This window comes from Rhizophagus irregularis, chromosome 1, assembly GCF_026210795.1.
Source record: "Rhizophagus irregularis chromosome 1, complete sequence".
NCBI lineage: Eukaryota > Fungi > Glomeromycota > Glomeromycetes > Glomerales > Glomeraceae > Rhizophagus > Rhizophagus irregularis.
Genome location: NC_089429.1, coordinates 3,390,887 through 3,417,634, shown reverse-complemented (window position 1 = coordinate 3,417,634; position 26,748 = coordinate 3,390,887). Strand labels below are relative to the sequence as shown.

Here is a 26,748-nt window from a genome sequence, read left to right as displayed (position 1 = left end):
TCGTTTTGAAATTTGAACCTTCTCATGATGTTTCCTTCACTTTTGAACATGCTTCATAGCACCATATCTTTAAATTTAAGCTTTTCTTGGATGAGTTACCCACTTTGAAAAACCTTAAAAGAACACGTCCTGACTTATACATGAACGAATTAACTTGCTATTTTTGTATCGACTGCATGGAAGATTTAATGCACCTTTTTATGTGCAATAAACATCGCTTGTATATGCAACAAACTCTCCAATCTTATCAAGATCATTTGATTTCTAAAATTCTAGAAGCAGGAACATTAGCTGATATTGATCCTACCCCGTTCCACTGGTAAAAAAATGATTTATCCTACACATATCTTACACATATTGGGTACTCAAAATGTAGAAAATCATACACAAATAATACACATATTATACACATATCGGGTACTAATATATATATCATACATATATCAGGTACCTAATAGGTATACTATATATATAAGTACCCGATATGTGTATGATATGTGTATTATTTGTGTATGATTTTCTACATTTTGAGTACCCGATATTTGTAAGATATGTATAGGATATGTGTAGGATAGACCATTTTTTTACCAGTGTTCATTACTCTTCCCTTTCATGCTGCTCCTTTTCTTCTACAAATTGGTCCTCTTATGACCTTGTTCATGGCTGTCTGCCCAAGCTTTTTGTCGACTTATTAGTCGATTTATCTATCCTAAGAAATTCTGCGATGAAGGTTATCGCCGCCATTCACAATAATTTTGTTCAGAAATTCAGAAGACGAATTTGAAATCTGCATTCCTATGACAAAGATAGATGGGAAAATGCAATAAATATTATACATAAGTTAAAAACTACTCCTCAGCCGTCGAATTTGCCAAAATCTGTCATCAGGAAATTTGTTTAGGCGTAATTTAGTGTAATATTTCGGAGGTGATGTAAAATTTTGAAATATTACACTAAAAACGTAATATTACAAAAGTTTACGCTTTTAAATTTAAATAATTATAGTAATTTAAGAATATCTCGCTATTTACTGATCCAATCAAGACGATCTATAGCTCATTGAAACCAGCTCATCAAGACGAATCGAATGGTAGTAAAATTGCATTTCTACAGTTGATAGAACGCTCTATAGTATGCAATAAAGTTTTAAATTAATAGAAAGTCATCTATCGAACATAGAGATATGATTTTGCTACCATTCGATTCGTCTTGATAAGCTGATTCCAATGAGCTATAGATCGTCATGATTGGATCAGTAGATAGCAAGATATTCATAAATTACTATAATTATTCAAATTTAAAAGCGTAAACTTTTGTAATATTACGTTTTTAGTGTAATATTTCGAAATTTTACACCACCTCTGAAATATTACACTAAATTACGCTTAAACAAATTTCCTGATGGTGTATTTACCTTACTCATCTTTACACCTCTGACCCTACATGATTCATGTGACTCTGAAACTGATTGGTTAAAAAACTCAATGAAATATGGTTTGCCTTAGTTTAATCACTTTTTGGGTTTTATGAGTCATTTAACGGTGCTACTGAATAACAACTTTTGCAGGATGGAGTGTCAATTTTTATAGTGGACGCGCTATTCATTATTTTGTTAGCATAGTTGCTTCTACTTTGGTTGGAATATATCAAGGGGAAAGATCTGGGAAAATTTAGTGTAATGCAATTATTTTTTTTCAGATTAATTTTTTACTTTATTTTTTCTTAGGAGACTATATAGCTTTATTTTTAGTTAGTTTTATTTGTTTAATTTTTCTTTTTATTTTTAAATTGTAATGTTCGAATAAATTTAATAAAGATGAAGACTACTATACCACGTTTGCCTATAGTAAAATATCAGATAGATAATATACATTTATCCGATAATGCCGATATACATATTTGAAGTATATTTAATAGACTTAATAGGCTAATAGCTATAATTTACTGATTTTATTATTAAACGCATATCAAAAATAATATTTATTTAATGCAATAATATGAATGCTAATAAATTTATAATTTAAATTTAATTATAATATTAATTTATTTATTTAATTGTTAATTAATTACAAATAAATAAAATTACCACTGGTCGAAATCAAAAAAATTGGACATATGGAAAATCAGCTAAAAATCAGACCAAAATTGACAGACATTACAAATCGGCACATCTGATTGATGCCAATCGGACAATTTAATAAAAATCCAGAAAAAAATCATCATATTTGATTGACAGCTGATTGATGCTAGTTGAAATCAAAAAAAAATCTGACAAAATGACAAATCAACCTAAAATTTACCCAATATTCAAATATGTACTTCCGATTTATGGAAAATTGACAATTCAATAAAAATTCAATAAAAATTCAATAAAAATTTGGCAAAAAATCATTATATTTGATTGATGGCTGATTGATGCTGGTTGAAATCAAAAAAAAATCAGACAAAATAGCAAATCAACCTAAAATTTACCCAATATTCAAATACACTAGTCGAAATAAGGCAAATCGGCTAAAAATCGGATATCCGATTTTAGGTCAAATTACGGCTGAAATATGTCCGATTTTTACAAAAAAAATATATTCCGATTGTTATCTGATTGACTGCCAATCAGATGTACTTCGGAACTTAAATCGGACATAAATCAGAACTAAATCATACTAAATTCAGACAGTCAATCAAATGTACTTCGAAACTTAAATCGGACATAAATCAGAACTAAATCATACTAAATTCGGAAAATTATTATATATAGAAAATTCGATTTAAATTTATTAACGTTATATATTAATTATCAGAAATATTTACGAATAATATATGAAAAAAAAAATTTTTAAATAAATGTAATCGATAGTCCCACTTCATTCAGCTAAATCATCACCGGCTGCACTTTTTTGACTATCGATTAACACCTCTTCCGTTTCTTCACCATAGTCTTCATCTTCGTCAAAACCACTTCTACTATCGATTTCCATATCATATATAAAATCCTTTTGCTCGACATATGACCATTGTGGAGCATCTTCAGGGTGCATTCGGTCGAAGTGTTGAACTTCATCATCATACTGGCGAGGTCGTTGTAATTTTGCCATTTGAATATCTGCTGAATGTGAGTCGATGACGTTTCGAAGTAAATTTTTTAGCTAAAAAAGACAATATAAATAAAATAAATACAAAATAAAGAAAGGAACGAGAGTGATATATTGAAGTATAAATATCGAAGTATAAATATCGAAGTATAAATATCGAAGTATAAATATCGAAGTATAATAAATATCGAAGTATAAACCTCTTGTGATCACCAAAAATAATCATAGACGCATACGATCGTCTTATCTGGATTCTCTTCATCTGACTCACTGATTTCCGGTGAGTGGTAAGATCGATTTGCCAACATTTTTAATAATTGGCGTTTTTCATAACTAATTATTCTTTCGTCACTTTTCCTATAAAGATTCTTTGCAGCCTTAATTCGACGCAATTTTTTCTTAAATGATAAATATATAAGAAAATTAGCATGAATCATTAACATGATGATAAAGGAAAAAATTCGACAATTTTACATTTTGTACGCGACTGTTGTTGTGAACTCTACGACTGTCCTCGTCACTTTTTCCACTTTTTTTCAGTTGTGTTTGTGATCTTCGCGACTTATGGAGGGCGCTCAACCAGTTGGTCAATTGTGCTACTGAAGGTTTATAATTCGGAAACATCGCCCTTCGAAGTTCGGGAATTAATCTACTATGAATTTCAACATTTTTTGGACTATTAAATGTTTCGTTATCATCCAAATTGTCATTAGGTTTAATAGTTTTGAGAATCATTTTCATTTCAATCTTTAAATCGGAACAATTAGTATAAAAGTATAAAGACTGTACAATTCTGCCTAAAATTACAAAATTACAAACCCTCGCCTCCTTTTCACATTGTTCTTCTTGTTTTTCTTTTGGTTGATTTTCGGCGTAGTGTACCGTCTTCTTTACTTTTTTTGACTCATCCGATTTGAACCGTTTTGCTAACCGTTCTTCTGGAACATCAATAACATCAAGGCTTTCAGATGATGATCGTATCTGGTATTGTTCGAGTTTCATTTTTAATTCGTTAACCTCTTCTTTCAAGTCGTCATTTTCAGAACCGAATTCTGCGTTAACACCAGCAAAAAATTCATTATCTTCTCGTAAGCGAGCTATTTAAGTGGCAACGACAGCTGTATGTTTGGTTAATTCATTATTTCGTCGTTCTAACTGTAAACACTTCGCACGCAAATCGGATACTTCTTGAGATAACCTCCGATTCTCTGTATAAAAATGTAAAATCAACAAAAAAAAAATACTAAATCTAACTGACGATATATACACGATACAGACCTGTTGATGTATCATCATCATTGCGGGTAGGTTCATTAGTTTGATATCTGACCGGAAGCCAAAGATTTTTATATCTCTCTTTTACACTTTAGACTCGTTCATGACTTGGCGCAGCAGATGGTGGTTGAGTATTGGACGAATCCGGAAGCCGAAGATTTTTATATTTCTCTTTTACACTTTGAGCTCGCTCATGAATTGGGGTGGCAGTCCCTTCAACAGCTTGTTGGATATTGGACGAATTTTTATTGATATTAGTAGTTTGAGCTCGCTCATGAATTGGGGTGGCAGTTCCTTCAACAGCTTGTTGGATATTGGACGAACTTTTATTGATGTTAGTGTTTGAGCTTGCTCATGAATTGGCGTGGCAGTCCCTTCAACAGCTTGTTGGATATTGGACGAACTTTTATTGATGTTAGTAATCGTTTTATTTCGATTATCACTAGCCAAACCTTTTTCAGTATTTTTATTTTTTCTATTTTGGATCATTATTTTTTTTGGTTGCGAATTTTGGCTCATTATTTTTTTATTTTTTTTTGGTTGCGAAGAGTATTAGACGTTAAAACTCTAAAAAGAAAAGGTTGGTGAGAAAAAATGAAGTTTTATTTAAAAAATTAAACTTTAAGAAACTTTCATTATCATACTGATCGAATAGTCTATTTTATTATTAATATTATTAATCAAACGATTTGAACGCAAATCGACATCATGTAATATTTATAATTTAAGTGATAGTTGATGATTTTAATAAATTTAATATAATTTAAGTATTATATCGACAATTAAACTCTAAAAAGATTAAACTCTAAAAAGAAAAAGGTTGGTAAGAAAAAATGAAGTTGTTTAAAAAATTAAACTTTAAGAAACTTTCGCCATCATACTAATCGAATAGTCTATTTTATTATTAATATTATTAATCGAATGATTTATATTTATAATTTAAGTGTAGATTGATGATTTTAATAAATTTAGTATTACATCGACGCAGTTGATGATTTTATTCTAATTTAAGTATTTTAAACGAATTATATTGATATTATTGATATATTATTAACAATTAACTTTATTTTGAAAAACGTTCACAAAAATGACGAGAAAAAGATCATTATCAAGTATACTCAATGAAGAATCAGATTCTAGACCTCATGCCATACCTTCATCACGTATACAAAGAACCAGATCAGTGTCAAATATAATTGACGAAGAATCTTCAAATCAATCTTATCCTACATCATCACGTATTGGAAGGTTAGTTGCATGTAATTGTTCTGAATGTAATGGACGATTAGTAGATCATCGTACGAAAACTATCCATGAAATTAACCAAGATTCAGAAGATGATGATTCAGAAAGAACAGAAGTACATCTAACTGATGAAGCTGAATTGCCTAGTAAGCTAAAAGTGCCTCAATATCAGAGAACCACGAAGATTGGAAGCTGAATTGCCTAGTAACGAACCATACGAAAGTGCCTCAATATCAGATGAACCACGAATGAGAGAATCGGAAGCTGAATTGCCTAGTAGACAACGATCAAGAAAATATGTTCGACCGGTTATAATTGCTGAATTAGGAGATATAGTAGATGATAAATCTTCTGAATCTTCTGAATATACTACGGAGGAAGATGCAAATATTGATGATAGAAATGAATCATCCGATAATGAACCATCCAATGATGACGAATACCACAAAATTTTTGAAGATTATTCATGTCCACCTTTCGAAATATTTCAAGATTCTGATACTGAACAATCAATAAATAATCGGTTCTTATGGATATTATTATGGATCATAAGCTTCTGAACCAGGTTTAACTTACCAGAAACAGCTACAGAATCATTGATAAAATTCTTGAAGCTTGTTCTAACAGAAATCGGTAGTCCTGATTTTGACACATTTCCTGACACTTTATATCTAGCAAGAAAAGCCCTTAATCTTGAAGACCAGTTTCATAGTTTTGTGGCGTGTTCCAAATGCCACAAATTATACAACAAACAGGAAATAAAAAGTTTTCTCCAAAATGAGCAACCTGCCATCATGAAGTGTTGCCATGTCGAATTTCCTAATTTGACAACTCAAAGATTAAGGTTGTGCCAAACACCTTTGGCACAGAAAACAACATTGTTAAATAACCAAATTTCAATCAAACCTGAATTATTATTTCCGTTTGTGAGTATTAAGCAGCAATTGGAAGCAATGTATCGTCTAAGGTTGCTTGTCTAAACCTCTTCAAAATCCTACGATTAGTTTCGTCAAAATTTTACTATAGATTTATTATAGTTTTGGCAGAGTTTCGGCAGTTTCGGCATTTATAATAAGTTTCAGCAGTTTCGCCTTTCTCCAAAGTTTCGCCAGTTTTTTAATATAACTTTAATATAGTTTCGGCAGAATTTCGCTTTTCGGCAAAACGCCATCTTGCCTAAACCTCTAGGTTTTGGCAAGCAACCTTAGTATCGTCAACCTAACTTTGAAAATTCTCTAAGGCATTGGATAAATCGTCCAACTTTCGATAATATCCTAACTGATATATACGATGGTGAAGTTTGGAAAACTTTTAAAGAAACGACAGATGAAAGTTTGAATAATTTTTTCCGATCTGATGTTGCTGATTCGCACCTCGGATTGATTTTGAATTTGGATTGGTTTCAACCCTTCGACGGCACAATCCACAGCACCGGAGTAATATACGCTGCAATCGGTAATTTTCCGAGGGATGTCAGATTCAAGCGTAATAATATCTTGATTTTTGGCTTATTACCCGGCCCAGATGAAGTAAGTTTACATAAGATTAATCACTATCTGGCGCCAATCATTGATGAGTTGAAGTCACTTTGGGAAGGAGTGACATTAAATCAAACGTATGAATGTCAAGAAGGGAAAAGAATTCGCGCAGCTCTGATTCTTGTTTCATGTGACATACCGGCTGCAAGAAAAATTTGCGGACATATTTCCGCTTTGGTGTCATGTCATAGATGCGAAAAGAAGGCGAATTATGAAAATCGGCAGCATAATTTCGCTGAGATAAATGAAATAGACGAATGGTTTACTTGCCGTGATTCAGCTCAACATCGTCAAGATGCTATAGGATGGAGACGCTGTAATTCGGACGCAGCAAAAAAACGATTTGTAAAGCAAACTGGAGTTAGATGGTCTGAATTATTGCGTCTACCATATTTCGATTCAATTCGGTTCATTACAATCGACCCGATGCACTGCTTGTTTCTGGACATCGCAAAATGGATTGTAAGAAGACTTTGAATCGAAAATGGCATATTAACAACACATATTTTGAAAACAGTTCAGAAAAAAATGGATGAATTTAAAGTTCCAGCTGACTTGGGTCGAATCCCGGGAAAAGTCGATTGTGGAGATGGGTTTTCAAATTTTACTGCAGATCAATGGCAAATATTTTTTACAATATATGCAACGGTCTCTCTCTGGGAACATCTTTCTGAGAATGACCAGAAGATTCTCGTGAATTTTGTGAGAATTTGTTCAATTTCAGTAAGTCGAATTGTAGAAGTTGATTTCATGAGAGAGGCGCATCAGAGGCTAATTAACCTAGTAAAGTTGATAGAAGAAAATTACGGTCGTGATAAAATCACACCGAATTTACATTTATCACTTCACTTATGTGAATGCTCACTCGACTATGGACCTTTATATACATTCTGGTGTTTTTCCTTTGAGCGCATGAATGGCATGCTAGGTATAATATTTTAAATATTTTTGTTACTTTCTAAAATAATGCATTTTTATCAACTTTTGTTTAAAATAAATTTAGGCTCTTTTCTGAATAGCAGAAGGAAAATTGAACCGGAAATTATGCGCCGCCTGATGTTTGATAATCAAATCAGTAATATCATTAATTCCAGCGTGGAATCAAAGGGCCTAGATTTGATTAGTAATAGACCATCTGTTTGATCTCTATCAGAAGCCGACCAATTTTCTGCTGATGAAATGAGGCGATTTTGGTTGACTTCAAGAAACATTCATGAATTGACCACCACAGGAAAAGAAGCATTTCTGGGCGAAATGCTCAGACCAGTATTTAACGATATTGTAATTTCAAGTGATATGCTTGACTTAATAGTTGAATACTACATGGCGAGCTACGAAACGATGGAATTTCAGAAACCATTTAGAGAGGTGTAGAAGATTCGATAATAGTTCAAGTTAAAATGAATCAATTTGGAAGGTGCCGAATTGGTTCTGAAATATTCAGCTCTTCGATATCATCACGTCATGTAAAAAGCTCATTTATCTTGGCAAAATTTATGACAGAAAGTGGTGATATCAATTGCTATCCTGGACAAGTCCAATACTTTTTTACACATGCCGTTAATTTGCCGGATGGGTTATCCGAACATAATCTAGCATTTATTCGCTGGTATAAACCTGCAGAATCATCAAATATTTGGTATCATTTCAGAGTTAGAGATGACGAAATATGCAATGTTGAATTATGGGGTACCGAGTTTTACCTAGAATCCCGCGACTGTATTATTCCAGTTCATCATATTCTTGGCCGATTTATACCAACGAAATACCGAATTTCAGGCAGGAGAAGTTCAAACGTCTATTTAGCGGTAAATCCAGTCAATAGAAAATTTCATATTCGCTGAAATTAGTATCTTTTTCGAACTTTATTTTGATGAAATGACATATAATTTCAAATAATACAAATATCGGAATTTATTAAATTTCAAAATAATACAAATTTCAAATAATACAAATATCGAAATTTATTAAATGTTAAAACAATACAATACAAATATCAGAATTATTAAATGTCTAATTTACATATAATATAATTATCGGAATGTCGAAATATTATAATGCGCAAACATCGGAATTTGAAACAAATATCGGAATTTTACACCGCAAATCGGCTATGCCGAATATCATCTGATATGCAGCCAATTATCAATCATATCCGAAATCGGAATTTTGCACCACAAATCAGCTATGCCGAATGTCAGCCGATTATCGATCATATCCGAAATTTATCTGAAATTTGGCCGAAATTTGGCCGATTTACCTTACTTCCGATTTGCCTTATTTCGACTAGTGATATGTACTTCCAATTTATGAAAAATTGATAATTCAATAAAAATTTAATAAAAATTTAGCAAAAAATCATCATATTTGATTGATGGCTGATTGATGCTGGTTGAAATCAAAAAATCAACCTAAAATTTACAATATTCAAATATGTACTTCAGATTTATGAAAAATTGACAATTCAATAAAAATTCAATAAAAATTTAGCAAAAAATTATCATATTTGATTAACAGCTTAAAATTTGCCTAATATTGTCTGATTTATGGCACTTTTATATCAAATTGCATTGGTCAAAATCAAAACTTTTGGGCATGGACAAATTGGCACTGGTCAAAATTAATACTATCGGGTACATATCGGGTACCTGATATGTGTATAATATATGTGATATATGTGTATGATATTTAACAATACTACACATATCAGGTACCCGATATGTGTAGTAGAAATGTAGAAAATCAGTGACATATACTGTAAACATCATATATACATCTTACACATATCGGGTAGTCAAATATCGGTGACATATCTTGTAAACATCATGTATATATCTTATACATATCGGGTAGTCAAATATTGGTGACATATCTTGTAAACATCACGTATATATCTTATACATATCGGGTAGTCAAATATCAGTGATATATATTATAGATATCATATATTTAACACACATATATCGGGTAGTAAAATATTTGTAATACATCAGTTAGTAGCTATAAATTTCATATTAAAACTAATAGATATATATCTCTTTTTTTTATTTTAATTCAGATAAAATGAAATTCAACTTTATTAAAATTTAAACAATAATACAAGTCTTACTCTATCTACTACATACGTAAAATCAAATAAAGTTGAACATTAAAAATAAATAATTATACTATGTAATATGTAAAGTTCTACTGAAAGTAGCAATGATAATAAAATTATCTGTTTAACATTTAAAAGAAATATTAGTGAAAATATTAGTAAGTATATTAATTAATAAGAGAAATAAAAATAGAAATGTTAATAAAAACGTTAGTGGTAAATATAGAAAATGTTAGTAAAAATGTTAGTAGAAAGAAAAAAAAGTTAGTAAAATAGAAAATATTAATACGAGAATGTTAATAAAAACATGTTAGTAGTATTTAATATTAATAGAAAATGTTAATAAGTGGTAAAAAACATTAGTGGGAGAAAAGAAAAAAAGTATTAGAACGTCAATAGAAAATGTATATATAAAAGAAAAAAACAAGCATAATGAAAATATACCTTTATGTTTATTTCTAATATAAAAATAAATAAAAAAATATAATAATATTATTATTTCATAATAACTAAGTAAAGAGTTTGTTTTAAATAAAAAGTTTAAGAGAAAGGTTTTTACGAAAGAAAAAAAAAATAAATAAAGTGCGAAATATAAATACCAAAATCATGTAATCAATCGCTTGATTACAACAACAAATTCTGATTGGGCCATAGATTTTAACCCCAACATATCAATCCGGGTTATTATAATTTATAAAATGCATTTATACTATTTATACTAGAATTACACTGCAAGTTAAACTCTTTATTGCTTTAAATAATACAAAACCCTACTTAAATATACCAATTAGTCACATATCGGGTACCTATCGGTAACCTATCATGCATATACCAGTCAACAAGTTAAATCACTGATTTTTCGTAATATTACAATAATAAATATTAATTTAGAATCTCCTTCATCCACTCAACTTACAGTTTGTATTATTATCCAAGAATCCATGTCCCTAATAAAAATGATAAAAAAAAGAAACATTATTAACGTCCTTACATGAAGAAATATAAAAAAACAACTTCCTCTTTTAGAAATACTCACCGGTCTCCATTTCCAAGTTCTGAACTAAAATCTACAAAAAAAGAAGTAAAGGAACATTAATAAACGTTCTTACATAAAGAAAAATTAAAAAAATCCGCTTCCTCCCTTTAAAAATACTCACCACTGGTCACCATTTCCGAATTCCGGGCTAAAATCTACAAAAAAAGGTAGTAAAAGAACGTTAATAAATGTTCTTACATGAAGAAATATAAAAAAACATTTAGAAATACTCACCGGTCTCCATTTTCAAGTTCCAGGCTAAAATCTACAATAAAAGAAGTAAAGTAACGTTAATAAACGTTCTTACATAAAGAAAACAAAAAACCCCTACTTTTCCAAATACTCACTGGTCTCTATTTCCGAGTTGCAGGCTAAAATCTACAAAAAAAAGAAGTAAAAGAACGTTAATAAACGTTCTTACATAAATAAAATAAAAAACCCCCACTTCCCTTTTTTAAAAATACTCACCGGTCTCCATTTCTGAGTTCCGGGCTGAAATCTACAAAAAAATAGAAATAAAAGAACGTTAATAAACGTTCTTACATAAATAAAATAAAAAACCCCTACTTCCCTTTTTAAAAATATTTACCGGTCTCCATTTCTGAGTTCCGGGCCGAAATCTACAAAAAAATAGAAATAAAAGAACATTAATATACGTTTTTACATGAAGAAAAATTTAAAAATCCCCTTCCTTCCTTTAAAAATACTCACCAACGGTCTCCATTTCTGAGTTCCGGACCAAAATCTACAAAAAAAAAATAAAAGAACGTTAATAAACGTTCTTACATAAAAAAAACAAAAAAAAACCTCCTACTTCTCCAAATACCCACCGGTCCCTATTTCCGAATTGCAGGCTAAAATCTACAAAAAAAAGAAGTAAAGAACGTTAATAAACGTTCTTACATAAAAAAACCTCCTGCTTTCCTCTTTAAAAACACTTACTGATCCTAATTTCAAGTTCACAGGCCGAAATCTACAAAAAATGAAAAGTAAAAGAACGTTAATAAACGTTCTTACATATGAAAAATTAAAGAAAAACTTGCTTACTCCTTTTAAAAATACTCACCGATCTCCATTTCTAAGTTCCGGCCAAAATCTACAAAAAAAAAGCAGTAAAAGAACGTTAATGAACGTTCTTACATAAAAAAACAAAATTTTTAGACACTTTTTACATTTTTTTCGGTCTTTCTTTTTAGGACTTCTCCCTCTTTTTTTTTGGTCTTTCATTTCGGTTTTTTCTTTCTTTCGGTCTTCACTTTTTTTAAGACACTGTCTTCTTTTTTTCTTGGTCATTTTTTTTGTCTTTTTAGGACTTTCACTTTTTTTTGGCCTTTTTTTTAGGACTTACCCGGAATCTACAAAAAAAAAGATGTGTAGATCGGCCAATCAAATATACCGATATACTAAATACCCAATAGCATAAATTTCAACCAGTGAAATGCCCTATAATACAAGAAAATCTGATCCGATCTGAACAGATTCAGATCAAATTTTTTTTTAAATAAAAAAAAAAATTTTTTTTTTTAAAAAACCTTTTCCTGGATGAATGGACGAAGCCGGACGACTAAGATTTAAAAGAACGAACTAGGTAAATTCGTTTCTTTTTTTTTGTTATTTTTACTTGAGGGAACGTAATTAACAGTTCCCTTCTTTTTTAGTAGGAAGCCTGGATGAACGAAGTCTAACAACACGACCAGGATTTAAAAAAAATGAACGAACTATGGTAAGTTCGTTCCTTTTTTTTAAGTTTTTTTTTTATTTTTACTTAAGAGAACGTAATTAACGTTCCCTTTCTTTTTTTTTTAAGGAAACCTGGACGTGAGACGAAGCTGAACGACCAGGATTTAAAAAAAATGAACTATGGTAAGTTCATTTTTTTTTTGTTTTTTTTATTTTTACTTAAGGGAACATACTAATTAACATTCCCTTTCTTTTTTTTAGAAAACCTGGACATGATGCGAAGCTGAACGACCAGGATTTAAAAAAAAAGAACAAACTATGGTAAGTTCGTTTCTTTTTTTTGTTTTGTTTTTATTTTTACTTAAGGGAACGTACTAATTAACGTTCCCTTTTTTTTTTTAGGAAACCTGGACGTGAAGCGAAGCTGAATGACCAGGATTTAAAAAAAAGAACGAACTATGGTAAGTTCGTTTCTTTTTTTTGTTTTTTTTTTATTTTTACTTAAGGGAACGTACTAATTAACATTCCCTTTTTTTTTAAAAAAAAAACCTGGACGTGAGATGAAACTGAACGACCAGGATTTAAAAAAAGGAAGGTCTGAACCGATCTGTTAGGAGCACTAGCCCCTAAACAATTTCCTTAATTAAAAAATACAAAAAAATTTCCCTAACGAACTCTTAGAAATTTTTATCAAATGATACCTTCAATTAAAAAATTCTCAAAAAATAATTTTCTCAAATAAACCCTTAGAAAATTCTCTATCAAAAAATGCTCTAAACGATCCCCTTAGTTAAAAAATTCTCAAAAAATAATTTTTCCAAACGGACTCAAAAAATTTCTCAAAAAAATCTAAAAAATCTAAAAGTTTCTTAAATAAAATCCCTATTAAATATTATTCAAATGGACTTTTAAAATTTCTTAAAAAATTATTTATAAAAGTTATCTAAAAAATGAATTTAAATAAAAAATTTTAGTTGAAACGGATTATAAATAATACAGTACGTTATACAAAATAAAAATCTTAACGTATTAAAATACATATCGGGTACCTGATATGTGTAAGATAGATCAATGCCCGATATACATATCAGTGACTAATAGTTTAGATATCAGGTACCCGATATGTAAAAATACCTGATATTTATCCGATTAGCCACCGATATATAGGTACCCGATATGTACCCGATAGAATTGATTTTGACCAGTGTGGCACAAGTTCGAAAGATCTGTCACACATTTCGGCTCAATTTCAGAAGTTATTCAAATTTTGACATATATGATTTATGGTCGATTTATAAAAATTGGTAGAATATCGATATATCGATAATGTAAATAATTGAATAAACGATTTTTTAAAATCAACTTATGATGTACTAAGCCGCAGCTACAGTAAATTTAATCCGGCAATTAGTTGATTTATTACCGAATTTAGACTTTATTTAAACTAAAGTTTCGAAACTTTATCTTCATCTAACTTCATCTTTACAGAAACTTACCATTTTTAATCAATATAGAATCGATATCGTTAAGTTTATCTTAACGGTATCATTTCTAAACTTAAAGATGTTGTTTCAATATCATTTCTATTATCATTTTGATATCATTTCGATATCAATTTAATATCAAAATGATATCAAAGTGATAATACTTTATTTCGATATCGTATCAATATTAAATTGATATTGAAATGATATCAAAATGATATCGAAATGATATCACTTGAAAACTTAAAGTTTCTGTAAAGATTCCTAAACAAAACAGTTTTAAATGTTTTGGGATTTTTTTTTAATTTTTTATCAGAAATAATGTTCTGATTTTTAACATTTTTATTTTTTACGAAATGTTTTTTAACTATTCATTTAATATTTTCAATCGGAATATTAGTTAACGTTCTGATTTTATTAATTTTTTTTTGCAAAACTATTACTTTAAAAAACGTTTTCTAACATTTTTTTTTATACTTTTATATAGGAAATCGGCTCCTACTTGGATACTGAATTCCAAAGGTAAGTTTCAAAAAAAAAATTCGAAACTTTATAAAAAAAATGTTTTCTAATGTTTTTTTTACACTTTTATATAGGAAATCAGCTCTTACTTGGATACCGAATTCCAAAGGTAAGTTTTGAAAAAAAAATTTGAAACTTTATAAAAAAAACGTTTTCTAATGTTTTTTTTATACTTTTATATAGGAAATCAGCTCCTACTTGGATACCGAATTCCAAAGGTAAGTTTCGAAAAAAAAATTTGAAACTTTATAAAAAAAACGTTTTTTAACGTTTTTTTTATACTTTTATATAGGAAATCGGCTCCTACTTGGATACTGAATTCCAAAGGTAAGTTTTGAAGAATTTCTTTGAAACTATTTAAAAAAAATGTTTTTTAACGAAAAAACATTTTTTTTTTTTATATTATTGTAAGGAGATCGGTTCTGGCGTGGATACCAATGTCCCAGATAAGTTTCGAAAAAAAAATTTGAAACTTTATAAAAAAAACGTTTTCTAACGTTTTTTTTATATTTTATATAGGAAATCGGCTCCTACTTAGATATCGATTTCCAAAGGTAAGTTTTAAAACAAAAGTTTCGAAACTTTAAAAAACATTTTTTAATATTAAAAACGTTTTTTTTTTTAATATTATTGTAGGGTTACCGTAAAGTTTTGATTTTTCGAAACTTTTTGACAAAAATTAATAAAAAACGTTTAATTTAACGTTTTTTATTATATTTTATTATTTTTGTCGTCGGGCTGGTAGTGTGTCTCGCTACGCTCACCCCACCTCGGCCTCACGGCCTCGCAGTACCTCCTTCCCCCCTCCATGGGGTAGAGAATTCTCCATACACACGTCAAATGATCAAAAATAGGCAAAAAAAATGGCGCAAATCGCATAAACTATTCGCAAATTTGTATAAACTATTTACAAATAGTATAGGTTAATTCGTAAATAGCCAAAAACAGCCAAAAATAGCCAAAAATAGCCAAAAATAGCCACTGCTTTTCGCGCCATTTTTTTTGCCGATTTTTAGCATTTCGACCTGTGATATATACTACCGCCATGGCCACAGTGGCCATGGCTGGTCACAGTACTTTCCAACTTCTTTTTTTTACTCCATTTTTTCTTATATATAAAACTACTATGACCACTATGACCACTATGACCAGACTACTAAAAAGTGGATAAAAACGCGAATAAAGCCAAAATCAGACAGAATATCCGGTCATAGTACTGGCCGCAGTTCAAAAAACTTATGATAATACTATGGCCACCTTAGTTAGCCCCTCAGGCTCCAAAACCTGATTCAAGCTATGACCACCCTTTATCTACTTACCTGGGACACCGAACTATGCCACCGAACTATGACCACCGAACTATGACCGCCGCCCATTGGCCAGCGAACCATGCCACCGAGCTATAGCCACCGAACTATGACCGCTCTATGTCCCAAACTATGGCAGCCGAACTATGGACACCTTAGTCAGCCCCTCAGACTCTAAAACCCGATTCAAGCTATGGACACCTGCCCCTCTATCTCACTCGAAAAAATATATTCGGCAATTGAAGATTAGGTAACTATAAATTAGTACTCGATTTGATAGAACAAAAAATGGCCGCTCAAGTTCCAGCAATCTTTAACCCTAACAACCGTTTCTTCTACGATGACCTTCTTAAAAAATGTGTAGGTACACACACGAAAGAAAGCGTCAATTCAGCAATCTCGGCTTCTGTGGCTTTCATCACCACAAAATTTAGCATGTGGATTAGAAAAAAGAAGGCTTACAATGGAAGCATATACTTCGAGTTCACCGCAGATCTCAAGGGGATTTCTACTAAGCACAAGGTAATTATTCGGTCAGATACCGGAGAAGACAGTGACGCGACCACATCCACAAAATTAAAGGATCTTCTTCTCCAAGCTTCAATCGCAAAGATCTGTTATACAGATGTAAACTTCATGCCTTATCCCCCAAACGCACCAAAGTATAATCCTGAATTCTTCAATCTCTTCCTAGGTTTCAGGGCCCAACCCGCTGAGCGCATTAAACCAAATCTAGTTAATCCAATCATCCGACACGTTCATGAGGTATGGTGTGCAGAGGACAAGCAATTAACCATATACATCCTCAACTGGCTCGCATTTCTAATTCAAAATCCAGACAAAAAACCCGGTACAGCAATTATCATGCGCAGTCCCCCCAGATGTGGTAAGAATATCTTAACCGATTTTATCGGAGAACGTATTCTCGGCCGTGAAAACTTCCTCTCCACTACCCGTCTTGAAGATGTAATGGGAAGGTTCAATGCGGCTGTTCGTGCCAAAAAACTTATTATCCTCAATGAATGCGATATGTCAGGCAAGGAACGGCACGGCAAACAACCGACTCAAGAGTTTAATCACCGAGTCTTACATCTCTATTGAGGAAAAGGGGATAGATGTAAAGGTTATTGATGACTTTGCTGGCTACATGATCCTCAGTAATCATGCTATGCCAATCCGCATAGAAATGGGAGATGAAAGATTTGTAGCTCTCAATGTTTCAGCCAAATATAAAGGCAATAGAGAATACTTCGGTTCTCTCGTAAAAGTATTAGAAAATCCGGATACAGCCAGTTCCTTCATGTCCTATCTACTTAGCCGAGACTTAACTAGCTTCAATCCCCGATCTATTCCTGATACTCAAATGAAACGGGAGTTAATTGAAGCAAGTATCCCAAATCCCCAGCGTTTTATACAATATTACCTTGAAATGATGTGGCCCGACAATTGCGACACACTTGAAATCTCGTGTACAAATTTCTATAGCACTTATCAGAATTGGTGCAGTGAGAAGGGCGAAAACAAAACACTTAGTGATAATAAGTTTGGCATGGAGATTAAACAATTCATTCCTAAAACCCGCCCAAGACGTTCAGGTGCCCGAATAAACTATTACATACTAGATAAAGCAAAAATCACGGAGAATTTTAGTAAAGTAATCCAAGATGTACAAGACGTACAAAAAGCACCAGTAGAGGAAGTAGAGTTAGTTGCCGAGAAACCCGCCGAGAAAAAACCCGAACCTGTCGAGGAAAAACCTGCACCTGTAATTCGCAAGACTCCTCCACCGCTTCCACCCAAGCCTGATCACTTAAAAAAACGCCCACAAGAGTCAAGGGAAGAAAAACCGTCTACCCCTGAGCCAGATAACTACGACGTCTTAGACGACTTGTTATCAGACTCGGATTCTACAACCGCAAACCCAGTTCCTGAAAAACCGTCTGCCCCCGAGCCAGATAACTATGACATCTTAGATGACTTATTATCAGACTCGGATTCTACAACCATGGACCCAACTCCTGAACAACAATCCGAGTCTCCCGCAGAATCTTCTGCATCTGTCACTAAGCCTGACCCAGAACCGGCTCCCGAAGAGCAACTTATCCCAGAACCCGACACAGAACCAGAAGTCGACCGGAATCCTGAACCAAAGGAAGGCACTCGAGCGCACTGGGCTTGTCATGAAAGACACCGATAGGATCGCAAACCGTGGGTTAAAAATTCAAAAGACCAGGTCTTCAATGAACTCTACAATACAGGTAAGGAATTATGGGCCAAGTATCAAGATGCGTCAGATGACTATGACTGGGAAATACTCGCGTTTGAAGTAGAGGAATGTCCCACAACGCGTATTGAGGACGAGTACCAGTACTACCTTAGGGAAGTAGTAGACCGTTTCAAGGACTGGATTGAATATAATGGATACTTACCTAAAACACCTAGCCGTAAAGAACTCGCGGATTTAATAAGAGTATACAAGGATAATCGTAATGCCGAAATTATTCCCACCCCTCTGGTTATGAAACTATGAGGGCAGATAAGGGTAAAGCGCGAGAGATCCCCGAGGAACGTCCAAAGACTAATATGGAACGTGAATGGGAAGCTGCCAATGGAATCATCGACGAGTTTGATGATGAGTATTTTGATGAGGTCTGTGATATGATTGACTCCATTTAATAAGATAAGTGACGTGTAATTATCTTATATTTTTTTGTCCTAAATTATCCTACACTTATTATAAAGAAAAGCTATATTACAATTGAATACAATTCATAGTATATCAAATGACTCATTCAAAAATTGCACGCGCCTTACCAACACGACCTGACATCAAGGAACTCCAGTTTTCTGGCGTCCGCTTTTCCAGAGGAGCAATAGCAAGACTCGGTCAGCGACTCCAATCCCAATATCCAAATTGTAAATTCCAGATTTTACTTCCCTATGAAAACTGGAAACCCGGTGGTTGGACATCAGGAAACCAACCAGCTAGCCTTTTCTCACTCTTGGATCATTACGACGAAGCACAACTACCGGATGACGCAGACCCTGATTATTTTGAACGATTCATAATTTATGTAGATGCCCCACCGGTTGCAGGAGGTTGCAACGGGGAAGCTAAATGATTGCCTGTATGAATGCCTGAAAAATATCTACGGCACATTCTCTAAAATGCCAAAGTCAATCGAAAAGCCCGAGTATATCAAAAAGGCATTAGGTCTCAATCGCGATGCTCCCATCCCAGTTTCATGCATGGACAAGGTTGAACAACTTGCAGGAAGTCTCGCAATTAATATTGTGGGGGACATTACCCGAATCTCTAAGAGTAAGTCCGATAGACGTGCGACTCTCATCCTATCAGAAGGCCATTACTCCATCGCGTTAAATCCCGGAAGACTCCACCCCAGTAAAATAGATAGAAAGCGTAATTTACCCATTGTATACTATGAAGATGGGACCAATAATGTAGTCACAATATACAACGGCAAAACAGTTAAGTCTTGCACAATTGCGCAGTTTCAAAAGACTAAGAATTCCAAGAGTTCTTTCATCCCCGTCGAGAAAAACCGTAAGACTGGAGTATATGAAACTCTTGAAGAAGCATATCAGAAAATCCACGAGGAGCGGGATATCTTCTTACAAACTACAAAGAAGTTCAGTTTAGGAATCGACTTATCATACCATAACTGGTCTTACAAAAGAACGGCTCTCTGGTTATTCGAACGATTAAGTGTAGGGATTCCAGCCAATGATCCTCTTGACCCGATAGAAGCAGAGTGGTTAAGTGATGCAATGATGGGAGGATTAATCTGGGCAGATAACGAGTGGAAGGGCTATGGAAGACAGTACGATGCAACAAGTTTATACCCGAGTATCCAACAATCGAACGCGAACTTTCCAATCAGACGGGGTAAATTCCAGACACTTAATGACTTTGTTGACCACAGGGGTTATGCCTTGTATGGATTATTCCATGCTAAGGTAAGTGGGAATAATATTCTCTTCCGACAGAATAAAAGGGGAATCTATACATTCATCGACTTACAACGAGCAAAAAAACTTGGTCTCAATATACAGTTAATACAGGATGGGAAGCCAAATGCATTGATATATGATAGAGAAGCAAGAATCCCTGGAACTGTAATATTTGGTGAGTATGTACACTTCCTCTTGAAAATTAAAAACCAAGGTGGCGTAGCTGGCCGCGTGGCAAAGCGAGTCCTCAACACATTATGGGGAGCATTATGCCAGAGGAAGCGTAATTACAAGACACTCACCGCAGATCAAACAGACCCATTTACATTTCCAGAGGGCCATACACTCGACTCTATCATACCAGTAGGATCTGACCAGTGGCGATTCCAGTTCACAAACCCGGGTAATCCCTTCAAAGGTGAGTATCCCAGGATCGCCCCATTCTTATTAGCACGTGGTCGCAAAATCACATCTGAGGCAATTCAACCATACAAGGATAAAGTACGACGTATCCATACGGATGGATTTATTTTAGAAGAGCAGCCAGATAGCCCCGCGCTTTTCACTTGTTCAGAGAATGCAGATACGACTCTAAAGACTTTCAAGTTTGAAACCGTGGGATACTGCCATGTGAAAAATGCGAACAAGGTTATCTGGACATGATTGCTAAGAACTGGTAGGTTTATTTTTTACCGACATACCGTGATAGCATAATTGAATAAACCTATAGAACATGTAATCTTACAAGATACCCAAATGCAAAACACCGACGGATTAGGTAGACAAGACGACGAAAGTTTCCACACGTGGGCTAAGCGCATTCAGAATGCTGTGCAATATTATGAGACTTGTAGTAGAATAGGTTTTCATAGGCGGCTACCTTATCCAAGGTCTCGTCGAAAGCTGTATATGCTTATATTGTGCACATTAGAAGAATAGTATCACGACTACCAAATAGGTGGTACTGTACCTACTGTAAATCTTTTATTGATCGCGGATGGGGAGCCGATGCTTCCATGGATCAAGCGGTACGACTACATTTATATAGTTGCTCGAAGCATTTTAATTTCGACTATTATACTCATCATGCTGAAATGATCCAGAAAGCCTTTAGGAGATATATAGAAAGAAGGAACAATAAAGCGGCTAAGATCATCCAGAAAGTCGCTATCCCCTGGTTATATAGACCAGGCTCTCCATTGATACAAAAGGCCAAGCGACGCTTCTACTGCCTTGCAGTATCCCAAGTGTAAACCCCGAGTTTCATATTTATTTTTTCTCATTCGAATAAACAGGTAACTGAAGATTTATATTTTTTACAAAGTACAAAGAATCATGTCAACATATACCGAATTCGCAAGCATTGTTAACAGCACTGACAGCACTAGTGAGGAGGTTATTTACGAGGCATCGCGCATTCAGCCTAGTGTTATCACTGACGAAACTGTCCCCAAGATTATCCGCGCATTAAAAGATACTATAGTAGTCGCATTAGTATCTGGGTTTAGCAAAACCAGTTACCTCGTCCAGGACCACGTGAAGTATATCAAGCGAATCCAGACGGCAAATTCTCCTGTATCATATGTGAAGTTCGTGGCCAGAAAACTCTTCCCAGATAATGCGGCATATACTGCTAAAATAGCAAAAATCCGCGAATCATACAAGAATAAACAAGCTCTCCTAGATAAGCTTGAGGCCCTCTTCGAATTGTATTATAATGCGACTAAGGACTCATCAACCGGTCCCCCAAAGCGAGCTATTACTAAAAACGAGGCCGAGAAAACCTTAACAGAACTTCTTGCATAAGCGGCTCCTGTGGTCCTACGATTCTGTACGAATTTAGTCTATATTTTTTATCCATGTGTAATAGGCATACAGTAATTGAAGATAGCTATAGTATAAGTAACATAACATCATGTTGGACCGATTACCAGTAGAAATAGTCGAACGCATTGTCACAAAGATCCCGGATACTGACCTTATTGCAGCGAGTAAGGTAGATAGAGTGTGGTGGCAGGAAGTTCGTCGAGAGGCATATAAGAGGTGGGAAAATTATGCCACTACGATCGGGGATGTGTACTGTGAAATCCAAGCTCTCGGAAAGCATTATATAAAGAGGGAAATTGACTGGATAACGTTTGAAGATGTAAACGACCTCTATAAAAGATGGATAAACCGCCTTACCGAGGATCAGCTTTATATTATGGAGAAAATGCTTAGGAATGGGATGGTTGTGGACCCCTAAGAGAGGGAAACCATAGAGTATGCATTAAGTGAGCAGATGGGGAGGCGATCCTTGGAGATTGGACTGGAAGTGGAATGATTGAATTTCAACAGGAGTAAGCATTTTGTACTTGACTTTCGTAGGAATTACCCTGCAGAGTCATATTTTTTAGATCCGGCCGGCATTACCGCGTAATCCCGAATTACCGAAAAAGGAAATTTATGTTACACAAGGTTCCAAACGCATTCTTACCAAATCGATTTTTGTGGAACGGGTATCGCCCAAAAAGGAAATGATCTACGTACCCGCATGAAGTCACGCGACACTCTACACATTTGTTCAGGGTATCACGTGACATGAACTCCGTTCACATTTTCTGTAATATAATCCATAGTTTTTCAACGAATGCTTTTGCGCCAATAATCCAATAACTTATTCATCAGGTATCCTCGTGTTTTGCGACAAGAACTGATGACTCATCATCAGGCATCCTAGCATTTTTTGACAAGGACTGATTGGGGGGATACTGGAAAATTTGATCGTCATGGTGGCTTGGTGTTACAATTTTCAAAATCGATCATCATTGGGGTGATAAGGGGGGTGACAGGTTGGGTACCGCAGTTTTTGTAGTATGCCGATCAAGGTGGTCACATGATGGACTATCATTGGATTGACTTATCTAGGTAGATCTTAGGTCGATGGATTGTTCGCAATGAGGTGGGTGTCCTCCGTTTGGGATCATTCGAAATGAGGTGGGTGTCCCTTCAGGGATTGCACGACACTAAAAAGTTCCCCATCGGCTGGACTGCACGACACTAAAAAGTTCCCGGAGGTCTTTGTGAAATAGGTTTGTTATCCATAGTATGTAGTCAAATAGGGGAAATTGAATTTTAGGCGTTTTTGATAGTGCTAATGGTAGCTCGGAGGTTCTTTACCGATTCTAGGAGTGGGTACGGCGCTGGATGGGTTACGTATAGCATAGTCGACTTTACTCATTTTGAGATATATTTGGGGGGAGTAGCCGTAGTTATTTATATAGAGAGGGTGGGGTTTTTAATCTTAGCTTTTCTTATTTGTAATTTCGGAAGATTATTTGTTCTTTGTTTTTCTATTAGTTCTGCACTTGTTGCGGTACTTTTTAGATCACTCTGTGTTTCTCTAAAGTTACTTCGGCATTAATTAATAAAATTCAAGCTCATGCTATGTTTACCTTGACAAGGACTGATGATAGGACTGATAGGACTGATGATAGATCTCTTACCGCCGATCTATTAACCAAAAATTTTCGGAAAGAAAATTTTATATCTTCGTACTAACAACTCTTATATTTTACCCAACTCATACCTTCTAACATGTCTAGAAACCTTGCTAGAAGAGGTGGCGGCAGCTATAATCCTAATAGTAATAAGGCTGCTCGTCAAGAAAAGAAAAATAATAAAAAACAACTCTCTGACAACTCTGGTTCTGATAGTGATAATAATTCTCAAAAACGTTCCCGTATACTTACAAAAGACTCCATGGATGAAGACTATGAAGATTTCGTTGCCGACGCGCCGGCTGATGGTGGTTTAGTTGGTTCAACTTCGACCGCTATTCCTCAACAAAATAATTCCCGCAGCACCGCTCAAGAAAATACTCAAGCTTCTACCCCGAATAATTCTGCTGCGCCTCCTGCGCCTGGCCAAGACGCGTCTTCTGGTACTAACGCGTCAATTCATGCACCCCGAAACAAAGAAAATAACTCATCCCCTAACGCGTCCCCTAATATGGACGTGAATGATGGTACATCGCCCGATCAGGCTGTCGATCCCTCCCCTACCATTACCATTAATCGTCAAGATTTCCTGGCTGCGGCTGCGCCCAACTCCACTCCCCAAACTCTAGAGAAACTTAAAACTAATAAGGCAATCATTGATGCCGTTAACAATTTGTTTTTAGAAACATATGAATCATATACCGGTCGGGCTCGTATGACTGGTTCAGGAGACGCTAAACGTCTCATCATTCACTTCCATACTGCGGAGGCTCGTGACTTGTGTGTTGGAAGCACACACTCCGACTTTCCAGACCTTCAATTCCACTAGTACGATCCCAAACAGCTCCGGTCTGATGAAGACCTCCGTGCAATCCAAGTCACGGATATACCGTTCTTCATTACTAAACCGCAACTCCAATCCTACTTCAAGAAATTTGGCAATCTCCTTGCCCTCCATCTCTACTCAAGGAAAGGTGCTAAGATGCAACAAGCTCGCATTGTCTATGATCATGCCGATGCCATCTCCCGTTTCACAACTCAATAGGCAGTTTATTGCTTTTCCACCTGCTTGCGTGTTACCCCTTGCCATTACTCCTTAGATCAAAAAGCTGCTCGTAGAGTGTTCGTGGCTGTTCTCTCTGGACTTCCCGCTAATACTAAAGATATCCATCTCGCTCCTTTGGTCAAAGAACATGGAGCAAAAGCTATTAACATTCCCCTTTCCCTAAATTCTTATAAACCCAAGCCTTGGGCTTATGTTACCTTCAACTCGCAAGAGACAATGGATGCCGCTATGGAACAAACAATTGGATTCCAAGGTCGTACTCTTCGGTGGGGTACTTCCAACGATTCGAAAGCCCTCTGCCACAGATGTGGTAAGCTTGGTTGTGCTCCTACCTCCTGCCCGCTCAATCAACGCCGCGGACGCTCACGTACACGCGACCCTGTTGCCGCCCTTAAAGAACGCTTCAACATTGTCCAAAGACCTGCCCAACAAAGAGCTCCGCGTAATATTTCTCGGTCTTGCTCTCGCTCTAAATCCCGAGATCGTTCTGCCTCTGCTCAGCGTCTGAATTCAAACTCTAACCGCTCTAATAATAATAATAATAGCTCTAACAATACTAAACCCTCCTCCTCTGGTCCAGTTAACTCCTCCTCAACTGCTCATGGACGTACGCCTTCCAATAATCGAAAAGGCAAAGATAGATCTGTTTCTTTTTCGTCCAATGCTCGTGCTCCACTCCCGGATCCGAATTCTCCTAATGCTCTTGAGGCTGCCCTTAAGATTCTTAATGTTTTAGAGAATCTTCAACAAGATGTTGCTCGTGTGGAATCCCGCATTTCAAATCTAGAACTTAACAATCAACGGCTATCTGCTATTGAAGCCCATTTAGGCATCCATCCTCCCTCCGCTCCTGTTGTCAATTCTGAACCTGATCGGATGGAAGAAGACCCTCCTGAAACTACTGGTACCTTAATCCCACATCCTAATGCTCCCTTATCTTCTGGTGTCAAGAATTCCCCTTCCCCCAAATCTACACTCAATAATATTCTGCACTCAACTCTTACATCCACTTCTACCCCTTCCCCGCATGACGAATTGAACTCGGTTATTCAAGATCAAAAAGCGATTAAAGATACTTTGCAATCGCTCACTGGTTCCATTCAAGGTTTTATCGCTTCTCTTGGTGGTTCTCCTTCCGATCGAGCTTCAGCTCCTTCGCAATAACTGATTTCTCATTTCTCCTCCCCGTTTATTATTATCATTGTGTTCTAATGACTGACAATTTTGATTATGATACGTTCGTTCGAAACCCCCCCAACTCTGTAGATATTTATAATTTTTCAGCACATGAATCTTTATTTACTACCTTAAATGTTTCTCCTATCCCTAATTCTTTTAATATTTCTTCCTTTAATGTTAATGGTCTTCGCCATAATAGTCAAGTTAAAATTGAACAAATTTCAAACTTTTTCAACCTCAAACATATTTCCTTTGGTGGTATCGTAGATACCCATTTATCCCCCAAACAAATTCATTTTTTATCCAAACGCCTTCCTAATTATACTGTCCTTTCCTCTGACATAGATAAAACTAAACAAGTCAAATCTACTGGTGGCGTTTCCCTTTTTATTGAAAAATCCCTTGCTTCTCATGTACAAGATTTTGTTTCGCATTCCTCACGAATTTTATCTGTTGACCTTTATTTTAAAGGCAACGTCAAATTGCGTATTTTTGTTATATATATCCCTCCTATTTCCGATTCTAAATTACGATCTGAAACTATTGATCTCCTTTTACAATTGTTAGTGCAAACTAAACAACAAAATTTTTATCACGCCATTTGTGGCGATTTTAATATGCACTTAGATACTTATTACCCTATTTATTTTAACCGTCCTTCTGTTGCTTCTCAACGGTCTTACCGTTTGTTGCATCATCTTTTATCTCATGGTTATGAAGAAACCATTCCTGTTAATGCTTCTGATTCCCTAGGCACCTTCCACCGTGATGACCAGATT

At 34.8% G+C, this 26,748-nt stretch overlaps 5 protein-coding genes across 5 annotated transcripts; 4 read left to right on the top strand and 1 right to left on the bottom strand.

Annotated features, from left to right (window-relative positions):
- Positions 1-2,861: 2,861 nt before the first annotated feature.
- Positions 2,862-4,853, bottom strand: OCT59_000693 (uncharacterized protein; the record flags this gene model as incomplete). Its single annotated transcript, XM_066139032.1, has 6 exons — positions 2,862-3,143; positions 3,326-3,487; positions 3,564-3,836; positions 3,909-4,186; positions 4,473-4,667; positions 4,769-4,853. The coding sequence occupies 6 exons, from the start codon at positions 4,851-4,853 to the stop codon at positions 2,862-2,864; spliced, it is 1,275 nt and encodes a 424-aa protein (XP_065988471.1).
- A 14,203-nt stretch (positions 4,854-19,056) lies between these two features.
- Positions 19,057-19,395, top strand: OCT59_000692 (uncharacterized protein; the record flags this gene model as incomplete). The annotated part of the gene is made up of 1 exon (XM_066139031.1): positions 19,057-19,395. The coding sequence occupies one exon, from the start codon at positions 19,057-19,059 to the stop codon at positions 19,393-19,395; it is 339 nt and encodes a 112-aa protein (XP_065988470.1).
- Positions 19,396-19,441: 46 nt separating this feature from the next.
- On the top strand, positions 19,442-20,908 carry OCT59_000691 (uncharacterized protein; the record flags this gene model as incomplete). Its single annotated transcript, XM_066139030.1, has 1 exon — positions 19,442-20,908. The coding sequence occupies one exon, from the start codon at positions 19,442-19,444 to the stop codon at positions 20,906-20,908; it is 1,467 nt and encodes a 488-aa protein (XP_065988469.1).
- Positions 20,909-21,580: 672 nt separating this feature from the next.
- On the top strand, positions 21,581-22,051 carry OCT59_000690 (uncharacterized protein; the record flags this gene model as incomplete). Its single annotated transcript, XM_066139029.1, has 1 exon — positions 21,581-22,051. One exon carries the CDS (start codon positions 21,581-21,583, stop codon positions 22,049-22,051), a length of 471 nt encoding a protein of 156 aa, XP_065988468.1.
- Positions 22,052-22,160: 109 nt separating this feature from the next.
- OCT59_000689 (uncharacterized protein) lies at positions 22,161-22,490 on the top strand (the record flags this gene model as incomplete). The annotated part of the gene is made up of 1 exon (XM_066139028.1): positions 22,161-22,490. One exon carries the CDS (start codon positions 22,161-22,163, stop codon positions 22,488-22,490), a length of 330 nt encoding a protein of 109 aa, XP_065988467.1.
- Positions 22,491-26,748: the final 4,258 nt, after the last annotated feature.